At 65.0% G+C, this 12,451-nt stretch overlaps 1 protein-coding gene across 2 annotated transcripts in view; it reads right to left on the bottom strand.

The window, feature by feature from the left end:
• Positions 1 to 7,637: 7,637 nt before the first annotated feature.
• The window catches only part of TAFA5 (TAFA chemokine like family member 5), an 86,243-nt gene continuing 81,429 nt past the window's right edge, over positions 7,638 to 12,451 (bottom strand). For both annotated transcript variants that reach the window (XM_081082460.1, XM_081082461.1), the window contains exon 4: positions 7,638 to 9,861. In XM_081082460.1, coding sequence (XP_080938586.1) covers positions 9,853 to 9,861 — 9 coding nt within the window. In that variant the 3' untranslated portion in view covers positions 7,638 to 9,852. The remainder of the gene's footprint in view (positions 9,862 to 12,451) is intronic.

The following is a 12,451-nucleotide window of genomic DNA, read 5'->3' as shown; positions in this document are numbered from 1 at the left end:
CCCAGCGTTCACAGGACACACGTTTATTCTAACGAAGGGGGTGACGGTTTGGCGAGTGGGCAGCCGTGTCCATCCTGCCCTTTATTTTTTTAAAAACTTTTATTTATTTATTTTTAATATATTTTTTTATTGATTTCAGAGAAGAAGGAAGAGGGAGAGAGAGAGAGAAACATCAATGATGAAACAGTCATGGATCGGCTGCCTCCCGCACGCCCCCCACACTGGGGATCAAGCCCGCACCCCAACCCGGGCATGACCCCTGACGGGGAATCGAACCCTGACCTCCTGGATCATAGGTCGGCGCTCAGCCACGGAGCCACGCCGGCCGGGCTAGTGGTGCACTTTACACGGGTGCAGGCAAGTCCGTGTCGACCGTAGCTCTGGTGCCATTTTCAAAGGAGCTTTGGGTCTCACCGCCTCCTCTCTTATTTCTTCACTTTCGTTTTCCTGGCGTCCGCTCGTGCCTGTCTGTTCCCTCTGTCTACACGGGGGTCGCTCCGCGCCCGTGTCCGGCCTCGCACGGGAGCCGACATCGGCTCTGGGACACGCTCCCCGCCCGGCACAGCCGCCTAAGGAAGCACCGTCTCCAAGCACCAGGGCAGTGCGCACAGGTTTCAGCATCCCGGGCGCTCACTATCATTCAAATCAAGTACTTAAATGAGCTTAAATACATGCGATTTCAATTTCCTTTTAAAAAAACCTCACAGATGAATTAGAAAGTATTTCCAAATAATTGGGGGCTTTTCAGATATCATTTCCTTATTGATTTCTTTTTAAAATGTATCTTTATGGTTAAAAGCATTCTAGACGCCCCCGTTTCCTCCCATTGACCCCCTCCACCCACACCCACCCCTCCCAGGCCTGCGCCCCAGCATTGCCTGTGACACGGCTCTGCATACATGCGTGTGACACGGCTCTGCATACATGCGTGTGACATGGCTCTGCATACATGCGTGTGAGGTCCCCTTTACTCTCCCCCCACCCCGCCTCCCCTCTGCGATTGGCCGGTCTGTTCCGTGTTTCTGTGCCTCTGGGTCTCTTCTGCTAATTGAATCCTGCGGCGATCGGGGAACATGCACTCCACAGTTCTCGTTCCTTGAAATGTTTTGAGATTTGCGTGTCGTCCAGCCTTTGCTATACTTGCTTCATCACCCTGTGTCTCGAAGCGTTAGATAAAGTGCAAACTGTGACGTTGAGACTGTATCTGTCGCAATCGCTGGAACTCATGGGTCGCCCGCTGTGGCAGAACCATTCTTGAAAAGACTTTGGCAACTTAAAATAGCACAAACACGCCCTGACTGGTGTGGCTCAGTGGATAGAGCGTCGGCCTGCGGACTGAAAGGTCCCAGGTTCGATTCCGGCCAAGGGCATGTACCTGGGTTGCGGGCACATCCCCAGTGGGAGATGTGCAGGAGGCAGCTGATCGATGTTTCTCTCTCATCGATGTTTCTAACTCTCTATCCCTCTCCCTTCCTCTCTGTAAAAAATCAGTAAAATATATTATTTAAAAAAAGAATACAAACATATCCCTGCCGCATGCTTTAGCCCGCACACTCCCAGGCGCTCATCTTCCTCGTTTGGAATGTTCTAGAAACGAGGACGAGACATTGGCCTCTGTGTGAGCCTCCGTTCTCCGTCCTCGCTCTCGGTGTGTTTGTTCCGTCAGAGGCTGGAGCGGAGCGTGAACCCTCCGTGCTCCGCGGCGACCCGCCCGTCCTCCCGGCAGCTCCAGGAGGCGGTGCTGCCCCGCGGTGTGTCTGTGCCGCGCGTGGTCCTGCCGCTCTCGCACCTGTCGCCCGCCTCCCGGCCGTTTATTCCAGTTTATTCGCGTGCCCCCTGCTGTGCGCGGACGTAGCTGCCCCGAGCGGTCTCCATCGAGTGTCTCTCACCTGAATGTCCTTCCTCTCTGGCCTCTGTCTGTGGTCATCGGACGTCTCAAGGCCGGGCTGGGTGGCTCAGTGGGCGGGGGCGTCGTTCCGTACACCAGGTTCCGTTCCATTCCCGCCAGGGTGCACACCTAGGCTGTGGGTTAGATGCCCAGTCAGGGAGGGGATGGGAGGCAGTCGATTGGTGCTTCTCTCTCTCTCTCTCTCTCTCTCTCTCTCTCTCTCTCTCCCCTGCTTCCCTCTCAAAAATCAATAGGAAACATACCCAGGGTGAGGCTCAGAGGAAAGTGTTTCTGGCACACCAGCCCCGCTGGCTTTGAGCTTTCCCGGGAGATCTCTCCGTTATTTTCAGCGCCTGTGCTGGGAGCACACTGTGTCATCACAACCAATTTCAGGCAAATGCCGTCGCGGAGGGAAGCGGGGACGGCGCCGACCGCCTCCTGCCCGCACCGCCCGTCCCGCCCGCACCGCCCGTCCCGCCTGCACCGCCCGTCCCGCCTGCACCGCCCGTCCCGCCTGCACTGCCCGTCCCGCCTGCACCGCCCGTCCCGCGGGGACAACAGGGCCTCCGAGCACCTGAGCTGATGAGTCCGCACCGCGAGCCGCACTTCAGCCAGCGGCGTGCGTCCTAAAGGGCGTGTGCGGCCGTGCACGCGCGGCTCTATTCATGTTTATTTAGCATTTCGGGGTCTGCACTGCAGTCCTCCTGGCGCTGAATATTCTCAGCTTTGTTTTTTTTTATGGATGGAAACATCAGTGATGAGAGAGATGTTTTTACTGATTTCAGAGGGAAAGGGAGAGGGAGAGAGAGAGAGAGAAACATCAGTGATGAGAGAGAATCATGGACCGGCCGCCTCCTGCGCCCCCCACTGGGGATGGAGCCTGCAACCCGGGCCTGTGCCCCGACCGGGAATGAACCCTGACCTCCTGGTTCCTAGGTCGACGCTCACCCCTGAGCCACGTGGGCGGCCGGGCTCTCCGCTTCGTTTTAAAACCAGAAATGTCGCCTGGCCCGCGTGGCTCAGGGGTTGGCGTCGGTCACGGTGACCCCCCTCAGAGGCGTGCTTTCCTCCTGCGCCTTCAGCACCGCCTGGGCCTCGCCCGCGGAGCTTGACCGCCCTGCCCCTCGCTGTGGCCTCTCGTGCCGGCCCTGCTCTGTCTGGCTCGCTGATCTGTCCTTTGCTTTCGCCAAAGCGGGAGGGCCGTGGCCATTATTTCTTCAAATGCCTTTTTTTTTTTTTAAATCCTCCCTGGAGGATATTTTTCCATTGATTTAGAGAGAGTGGGAGAGAGGGGGAGAGACGGACAGAAATACTGACGTGTCCCTCCCGAGATCCCTGTCACAGAGGCCTTCCCTGTGCCCAGCGGGGTCTCCCCGGGCGGGAGTGGCGTCCACTGTCCGTGGGAGTGTCCGTCTCGGCCCCGGAGGCCTGCCTTCCTCGCCGGTCCCCGCGGGATCTGTCCCCGCCCAGTGCACGTGCAGAGGGGGCGAGCCAGCGGTCCCCGCTCTCAGGGGCCGCAGAACCTCAACGCTGGGGCAGATGTGGAGTCGCGGTGTCTCTAGAGAAGGTGGGGGGCCTGCGGGGCGGCCCAGGGGAGCCAGGCCAGGCCCAGGACCCCCACCCCGAGGCGCCCAGCGGAGTGGGGTTCCTCCCAAGTGCACCTGTTGCCTTGGTCACTTTCTCTTTTCCTTTTTAAAAACTACCCAGAACTGAACCACAGCCCCTTGGGAGGGGGACTGAGGTGGGGGCGCTGGGGAGGGAGGGGGGAGCCGGCTGCTGGCCTGGGGGTGGAGTCCGAGCTCTGGGAGGGGCGTTCCGGTGGCTGCGGGCTGGGCCTGGTGCTGCAGAGTCTGGGCCACCTGAGGCCGGAACCACCCCCGGCCCGGCCCAGGCTCGAGGGCGAGCTGACGGAACGTGTGGGCACGTGGACCGGCTCGTGTTGAGGTGGTGACTGTGGCCCGGGGTGACGTCATAAGGATCCAGGCTGCCCTTGGCAGAAAGAGGTGCCCCCCTGCCCCCCCAGAGGCATCTGCCCCTCCAGCTGCTGTTCACGAGGGGGAGTCTGTGTCAGCAAGTCAGGGGGTGTGGGGGTGAGTGGGGGTGGCTGAGTCCTCAGGTCCGCCACCCGCAGCCTTGGGGTGTCTGCGCCCCGCTTCCTCCCCAGGGAAAGGACCCCTCCCAGGCCCTCGGTTCCCCGGACGTTTCCCCAAACGCAGCTGCCTCGGCCTCAGCGCAGCCCCATGATTTAGGGCCCTGGCGGCCGTAATTACCGGGAAGCTTGCGAATCCGAAGGGGAAAAGTGAGTTTAATTATTGAAAAGTCAGGAGGCCCGTTCCCTGCGTGACTTATGCCCCAGCCGCCCAGCCCACCTGCCGGCAACACCAGCCCCGTTTTAGGGATGAAACTGATAACTCGACCAAGTCGATCTCATTAGCGGGTCTGTCATATGTGCAGTTAGTGATGGCGGGTGCGGACGGAAGGGCGAGGAGCCTGGGCCGGGGGGTCGGGTGCAGCTTGGGGGCGGGGGGCCTGGGGCAGGGGGGCGGGTGCAGCCTGGGGGGGAGGGGTGCGCAGTGAACGCTGCTCCTGACGGTCTGCTTTCCCGGGGGGCCTGGGGCAGGGGGCCTGGGGTGGGGGCCCTGGGGGGCGGGAGGCCTGGGGTGGGGGGCCTGGGGGGCGGGGGGCCTGGGGCAGGGGCGCTCCCTGTCTAGATCTGAGAGGGAGGTGCTCAGGGACTGTGAGGGCAACAGGGCATGTTCTCTTCTTTCTCTTTTTTTGTTTTAAATATTTTTATTGATTCTAAAGAGGAAGGGAGAGGGAGATAGGAACATCCATGATGAGAGAGAATCATGGACCGGTTGCCTCCTGCACGCCCCAACTGGGGATGGAGCCCGCAACCCGGGCCTGTGCCCCGACCGGAATCGAACCCTGACCTCCTGGTTCCTAGGTCGACGCGTGAGCCCTGAGCCACGCCGGCCGGGCCAGGCCACGTTTTCTGGATGGAAGTCGCGTCCTCCCCACGCGCACGGCCGGGTCTCAGACGGAGGGGACGCAGATGCTCCTTTGTCCGCCATGAAGCCGGAGCCCAGGCCGCTCCGCCCTCCGCCCTGAGCCAGGGAGGCAGAGGCCCCCACCGGTCGCCGGCCCCCGGGCTCTGGTCTGAGTGGCCGACCCCCTGGGCCCAGTCCGAGCCTCTCGCGGTGCCTGGGAGCCTGAGCCGCCCCCACACGAGGCGCTTTCCGGGGCCAGCCCCTCGCAGGCACCTGCCGCTGGGGCTGCGCACCTGAGTCCGGGCTGGTCCAGGTCCCCTGCAGGGAGCCCGGCCCCCCACCTGCCGGGCTGGGCGAGACAGGCTCGGGATGGGTCCCCGAACCGCCGGCAGTGCCCCCCACCCTCGGGTGAAGGGGCGTCTGGGTCCCCTCCTGGAATCGAAGCACCTGACGCTGGACAGACCCCCTGGGCCCAGCCCATGGCTCGCGGGCTGGGGACCTGCCTCCAGGGGCCGGAGGAAGGCCGTCTGTCCGTGCGCTGTGGGTTCGGGCTCCGGGGGCCTCCCAGAGCCTGGGCCCTCTCAGGTGTCGCCTGCTGCGGCCTCGGACGCCCCCGTCCCCTCCCCAACCACCCCTCGGCTCAGCGCCTGTCACGCCACCTCCGGGAGGGGAGCCTGCCCTCTCCGTGCTGTGCTCAGGGGAGAGGGTCGCTCTGGGGAGTGGGTGCGGAGGGCACCGGTCCAGCGTCCAGAGAACATGGCCACTGCACTCCCCTGAGGCTCCCTGCACCCCATCCCAGCGGGCGACGCGCGCCCCGACGTGGAAAGAGGCCCCAAGGCTCTGAGCCACTGGAACCCGGGGCGGTGTGTGCGAGGTGCCTCCAGCGGGCGCGGCCGTGGCACAGGCCTGCGCACAGTAGGTGCTGGCGTCCCAGGCGTGACCTTGGGCCTAGGACGCACTGAGCAGCACCCACGAAGGGGTGCCCTCGTGAATGTCCATTTTAGTGGGAGACGGTCAGCCCGTCAGGGTGAGGAGGTCCAGGGGGCCGAGAGGGGTCCCCGGACAAGGGGACCACAGGACAGGGGTGCGTGGGAGGTGGGCTGCAGGCCCCAGCTGTCATGAGGTCCTGGCTCCAGCCCCGCTCCCCCATCCCAGCTGCGTGGCCCCCGGACGCCTGGCCCCCTGGAGGCGGCAGCAATGATCCTGTGAGGTGGGTAAGGACTCTGAGGGGACACCTCCATGAGGGGGAGCTGAGGAGACAGGTGCTGTCCCCGCCCCCCACGCCCCCCTGACCTGCCCCCGGCCCCAGCGACCAGGGACCCTCCTGGGAGACTTGCTCAGGCAGTGCTGGCTGTGGCTCCGGGAGCCAAGCTGAAGGAAGGCCAGCCTCTGAGGGTCCGCTTGTTACTGCCCCTGGCCTGGCCCCACCTGACTGAGGGGGGCGGGGCCCTGGTGGGCGGGGCCCTGGTGGGCGGGGCCCTGGTGGGCGGGACTCTGGTGGGCGGGGCCATGGTGGAGGGGACCCTGGTGGGTGGGGCCTTAGTGGACGGGGGCCCTGGTGGGCGGGGCCCTGGTGGGCAGGGTCTTAGTGGATTGGGTCCTGGTGGGCGGGGCCCTGGTGGGTGGAGCCTTAGTGGATGGGGTCCTGGTGGGCGGGACTCTGGTGGGCGGGGCCCTGGCAGAGGGGGCTGATGGGCAGGGCTCCTGTTGTGAGCGCTGTGCTCATGAAGGCCTCCTCCTCTCTTCTAGCCGGATGTGTCCCCTGGGTTTCGGGGGGTGGGGGGGGCCATGCAGGAGCGGCCTGAACTGCCTTCCCGGCACAGGGACACCTGAGAGGAGGAGTGGGTGCAGCTGGTCCTGCCTCCCCGCCCTGTTTGTACCCAGGGCTGCTCGCCCAGGTGCGCCCCCAGCACGAGGCCTGCCCAGCGTGGGCACTGGCCCCCTGGGAGGGGAGGGGCGCCCGGGGGCCGTGGCGGCGCTAGGCCTGCACTCCCCCCTTCCCCTCCCTCTTGGGACAAGCTGGGCTGCATGTCGGGGGCCGGGGCTCCCGTCTGCCCACTGACAGCTCCAGGGGCCGAGGGGCCGGTGAAGTCAAACAGGCTCCGCAGGCCCAAGGCCCCGGCGGCCGCGGCTCTGAGGGTCAGTCGTGTACAGAGCTCCCTGAGCGCCCACAGGGGCAGCCGCCCTGCCCGAGCTCGGCCTCCGGGGGTGCCTGGCGGTTTGCCCGACTCTAAAGCCTCGAGTGGGGGGCTTGCCCTCGGAAGGGGAGCCCTGACCTTGGCTCTGCCCCGTGTCCTGGGACGTGTGTGGGGCCCACAGACCCAGGGGAGACCCTGGGGAGAGGCGGACGGGTGTGGCCGCCGCCTGCCTTCCCTCTGTCTGACGGGGCCCCTGCGCCCCAGGGAGAGCGAGGGGCAGTGAAGTGCTGTTTGTCTGCGGGGCCGCACCTGGGCCAGTGGCAGGACCAGGACCCGGCCTGCGGGTGGGGGGCGGGGAGTCACACTGGGGGCCAGGGAGGCCCCGACACTCCCGGGCCAGGCGATGGCCACTCACCTGGGCTGCGTGCCGGGAGCGCCCTTGGGCGCCAGGAAGGTGCGGAGGCTCCTGGCCCCACATCCTCACGGCCGGCCCAGCCTGGGCGGGGCCCGTCCTCACGGGGCTCTGAGCTCCGTCCCCGCCGGCCACGCCGGCCACGCCGGCCACGCCTGCCACGGCCCCTCTCCCAGGACACCGCGGCCAGCGAACAAAAGCCATGCGCATCAAAGGGTGTTCTCTTTATTTCCATAATTTAGCTGATTCAACACAAAATCGGAGACTGTAAAACAAGAGGAAAATGTGTAACAGCGTATCCTCCCGGCCTCTGCCCTCGGCGTCTGCACCCGCTCTTTCCAAGGAGACGGGCGCGGGGAGGTGGTGGGCGCTGGCTGGCGGGGGCGAGGTGTGCTGGGCTGGGGGATCCCCCCGCCCCGGCTCCCGGAGCCAGGCCAGACCACGGAGCCTGGCGGCTGCTGGGGACCCCGCCCCGTGCGGGGAACCGCCTCCGTGACGAGAAACCCACATCTCGGCCGGCCCCTTCACGCCAAGACACACGTGCCTAAGTGTGTGGTGACCGAAAGGTAAATGAAACGCGGGGGCGGGACTTAAGTACGCGATTTCCTGTCCTATCTGGAGTCTACGGGGCGGGAACGGTTGCTATATAGTTGTGTGTTTTTTTAACTTTTCTTTTAGTAGCATAGACCTAGCATAATACTCCTGTTAATGGCTCGTAGGTAGTATATACTTCACCAGAGACGCGGGGAAATGGAGGGGCCTGGCGAGGAGGGCGAGGGAGGGCAAGCCGGGACCGTCCTGCCCTGGCCGGTGTGGCTCAGTGGGTAGAGCGCCGGACTGCGGACCCAAGGGTCCCGGGTTCCATTCCGGTCGAGGGCACGTACCTCAGTTGCAGGCTCCTCCCGGGCCCGGGCCCTGGTCGGGCGCTTGCAGGAGGCAGCCCATCAATGTGTTCCTCTCACATCGACGTTTCTCTCTCCCTCTCTCTTCCTCTCTCTCTAAAATCAACGGGGAAATATCCTCGGGTCAGGATTAACCAAAGAAAGGGTTCAGTGGCAAACCAGCCCGTCCCGTCCCGTTGGGGCAGCGGAACCCTCCGAGGGAGGGCCTGGGGGACCGACGCCTGCCGTGCGCCTCGCCCGACCTCCGCCACGAGCCGGGGCTGAGGGGCGGCCGGAGGGGGCGCACGCTGCCCCCCGAGTCTGTGCCTGTGACGGGGAAGAAAAAGGGGCACCGCTCCCCAGAAGGGGGGAGACGGAGGATGGTCCACTCGGCGGTCCCTGAGACAGGCCGGCGGGAGGGACACGGGAAGCCAGCCGGCGCCGAGCCGGGGCCCCCCACGTGCACCCACGCGCACCGCCCCCCCACGTGGTCACGCCCTGGCCCTCAGCTCGCTGCCCCCGACCCGGAGCTCCCGCCACGCCCCCCGGAACCCTCAGGCCCGCCCGCCAGGCCCCGCGCCCAGGGCTGCCACATTCATGGTTAAATAGGATTTCCTACAAATATACAACATATAAAAACTGTTAAATATATAACTTTAGGCTTTGCAAAATACATTTAATGATCTCTTTCAAACAAGGGTTACTTCAGTTTCCTTTCATTGCTTTCTGGAGCTAAATGGTGCATCGATGAGACGGCAGTCCCAGGAGACGCAGCATGCGCGCGGCGAAGACCGAGCCTCCCGCGATCGGTCGGAAATGGAGCGACGAGGCGGGCGACGTGGTTAAAACGGGTTTAGTAGGTCAGTCCGTGTGGCGTGGGGGCGGCCCGCGGCCGTGTCCCCGCGTGGGGACGGGCCGTCCCGCGGGGCAGCCGGCATCCTCCCCGCGGTGCAGGGCTCAGGGCGCCCTGCAGTGTTTGTGGGGCGGGGGTCTCGGCCGGGGCCGCCCTCGGCGCGGGGCCGGGGCCGCCAGCATGTCTGTGCCCGTGCCCCTGGGGCCCGGGCCTGGGCGTGGGGGCGAGTCCGCGTTAAAATAGATTTGCTCTTTGGTCTATCGAGTATACTGAAGGGTAAGAAAATAAAAGCGACTCGGACAGTCTGGGCGCCGAGAGGCCCCTGCGGCGCCCAAGAGTCAGTCCTGCCAACCGGCTGTCGGTCTCTGGGCTGCAGCCGCTCCGGCTCCTCCTCCTCCTCCTCCTCCTCCTCTTCCTCCTCTTCCAGGGGCACAGCCAGGGTCTGGCCAGGGAAGGCAGGCGAGGCCAGGCTCGGGGGGACGCGGGGCACCCCCACTGCGCCCCAGGCGGGACTCCTCGTGCAGCCGGACAGGCTCAGCTCAGAAGGCCCGGGACGCGGCCGTCCGTCCGGTCGGGCTGCGGAGAACGGAGGGCGGCCGACGGCAGAGCGGGCGTCGCGGTGGGAGGGCCCTGGCCCAGCGGCCTCTCCAGGGAGCCCAGCCCCTCCGGGCCCTGCGGGGCCTGCGTTTGTCAGGAGACCTGAGGAGGAGAGAAGAGAGCGGTCAGGCCTCCGGACTCCACGGGTCCCTGTCGGGAGTGTTGGAGCCCAGGAGACGCCCCCAAGGCCGCCCGGCAGGGACAGCCCCGCAGCCGCTGCCCGCTGACCCCCAGGACGGACACTGGACGGAGGCCTGAGTGCCAGGGGGTGGACACCAGCTCGCAGCAGCCCCTGCCCCTTCGTGTCCTGGTGGACGCCTCGTGGACGGTGACGACAGGGCACGACCGGCCGGGGTCGGGGGGCTGGGTCCCTCCGCGCGTGTCTCTAGGGGTGTCCCCGGCCGTGCCCCGTACACAGCAGGGGCTGCCTCGTTGCACAGAGAATAGCGGTGGGTGCCTGCGCGTGGACCCGCGGAGCCCCTGGGTGGCCCCAGAGCTGGGGAGTGGGGGGCGTGCAGGTCCCTGGTCCATGAGGCCCCAGCACCCCCAGCCACCCCGCATCTCCGAGTCCAGCGAGCGGCTGCCAGGGGTGACGTGTGTCCCAGGTCAGGGCTCTGGGGCAGCGGAAATACCGCCGTCAGAAGGACAGACACAGAAAAGCCACGGGTGACATGTCTGTCCCAGGTCACACTTATTTAACACTTTGCCTGAGCTGCCGGCCCTCCTCACGGGCCATGTGGACACGGCCACGGAGGCGTCACACCGCCCTGACCCAGGCCCGGCGACGCTCCGGGCTCCTGTCCCAGAGGCGGGGCTGGGACCCTCGGCCGGTGTGGTCCTCCCAGCTTCCTCCCAGCCGGCCGGGCTGCCCGCGCGTTTCCTTAAGGGCCTCCGCGAACCTGGGCCACGCTCCAGGGTGTCGCCTCGGGCGCACCTGGCTTAGCAGGTACCACGCTGCCCTCCGCCAGCTGTGCGGACGCGGCACCTGGAGGCCAGCGTCCGGGGCAGCAGAAGGCGCTACCCGGGCTCCGGGTGAGTGTGGGTAGCACTGACCACGCAGCCCTTGAGGCGGGGTGGGGTGGGGGGAGGGAGGAGGCGGGGGGGTGGCGGGGGCGTGGGCAGTACCAGGGCTATTCAGATGCTGCAGAGAGAACCAGATTGGAGTCTCATTATGGGACACAGGCTGATAGCTGCAAACATTTATTGTTTAGTAAATAACTTCGCTTCTCTAGGAAAAATCGCGTCTTGAATCTAATGTGGAAACATTATTTTTCTGCCCCAGCCAGTGTGGCTCAGTGGTTGGGCGTCAACCTATGAACTAGGCCAGGGATGGCGAACCTACGACACGCGTGTCAGAGGTGACACGCGAACTCACTTTTTTGGTTGAATTTTCTTTGTTAAATGGCATTTAAATATATAAAATAAATATCAAAAATATGAGTCTTTGTTTTACGATGGTTGCAAATATCAAAAAATTTCTATATGTGACCCGGCACCAGAGTGAAGTTAGGGTTTTCCAAATGCTGGCACATCGGGCTCAGAAGGCTCGCCGTCACTGAACCAGGAGGTCACGGTCCAATTCCCGGTCGGGGCACAGGCCCGGGTTGCAGACTCGATCCCCAGCGGGGGGCGTGCGGGGGCAGCCGACCCAGGATTCTCTCTCATCATCGATGTTTCTCTCTGCCTCTCCCTTCCTCCCCGAAATCAATAAAAACATATTTAAAAAGGAATAAAGCGACTCTCTGCCCTCACAATGGCTCGCTTCCTCTCTGCTCTGAGCTGCCCTCTGAGCCTGACTCCAGGAGGAGCTGGAAGCCTCTGGGCCAGGCTGGGCCCCGCGAGGACTCGGGGAGGGCTGGCGCCTGGGGGACGGCCACGCGGCTTCCTCTCCGGGGCAGGAAGCAAAGCATCGTGGGCGCCTGGGGCTGGGTCCCCAACACTAGGATCCCCCACCTGGCACGGGCGAGGCTGCTCCAAGCCCTCAGTTAAAGGAGGCGCCGGAACAGTCCGCGCATCACAGCAAAGGCGTCCCTGAGCCGTGGCCTGTGGGCAGGGGCAGGGCAGGGCCCGCCTGGCTGCCCGCGGTGTGACATGTGGGCCATGCTGTGCTGGCATCCCCATAACTGGCCTCCTAGAGCCTCCTGGGGACACCAGCCCCCCCTGCCCCCCACCCCCCACCTGTGAGACCCTGAGCAGGGCCCGCCCCATGGCCATGGCCCCGCAAGTGACCTGCCGAGCCTGGGAGCCGTTTTAGTGGCTGAGTGCTCAGCGCTGTTAGCAGCACAGAAAACGATGAGCACCACGTGAACGGCCTGGGCAGTGAGGTGCGTTCACACGTTTTAAATACAGAACCGTGTCTGAGGGGCCTGCCAGGTGCCGGGGCCCGTGAGCCGCCCGCGCTTTGCAGGTCGGTCCTGGGACGGTGCGGCTTCCTCACCCATCGGGCCCAGGAAGGGTATGGGGGCCGCCGCTCCCTGCAGGGGCTGAGCCGGAGGCTGTGCCCTGATGCCCGCCCCCGGGGGTGGCACCCAGGGGGCCTCACCGCGGGGGCCCTGTGCGGACGCTGTGGCAGGATGGGCTTCCTGTCCCCCTCCCTGCAGGGAGGAGAGGGCGACCCTCGCCCCGCAGGGCTGCACCTGGGACAGGGCCACGGGTGGGGCAGGGGCCTGGGGGCTGGGACGTCCACCTGGGC

This window comes from Myotis nattereri, assembly GCF_964212035.1.
Source record: "Myotis nattereri genome assembly, chromosome: 2".
NCBI classification, from domain to species: domain Eukaryota; kingdom Metazoa; phylum Chordata; class Mammalia; order Chiroptera; family Vespertilionidae; genus Myotis; species Myotis nattereri.
This window is presented reverse-complemented; position numbering and strand designations above follow the sequence as displayed.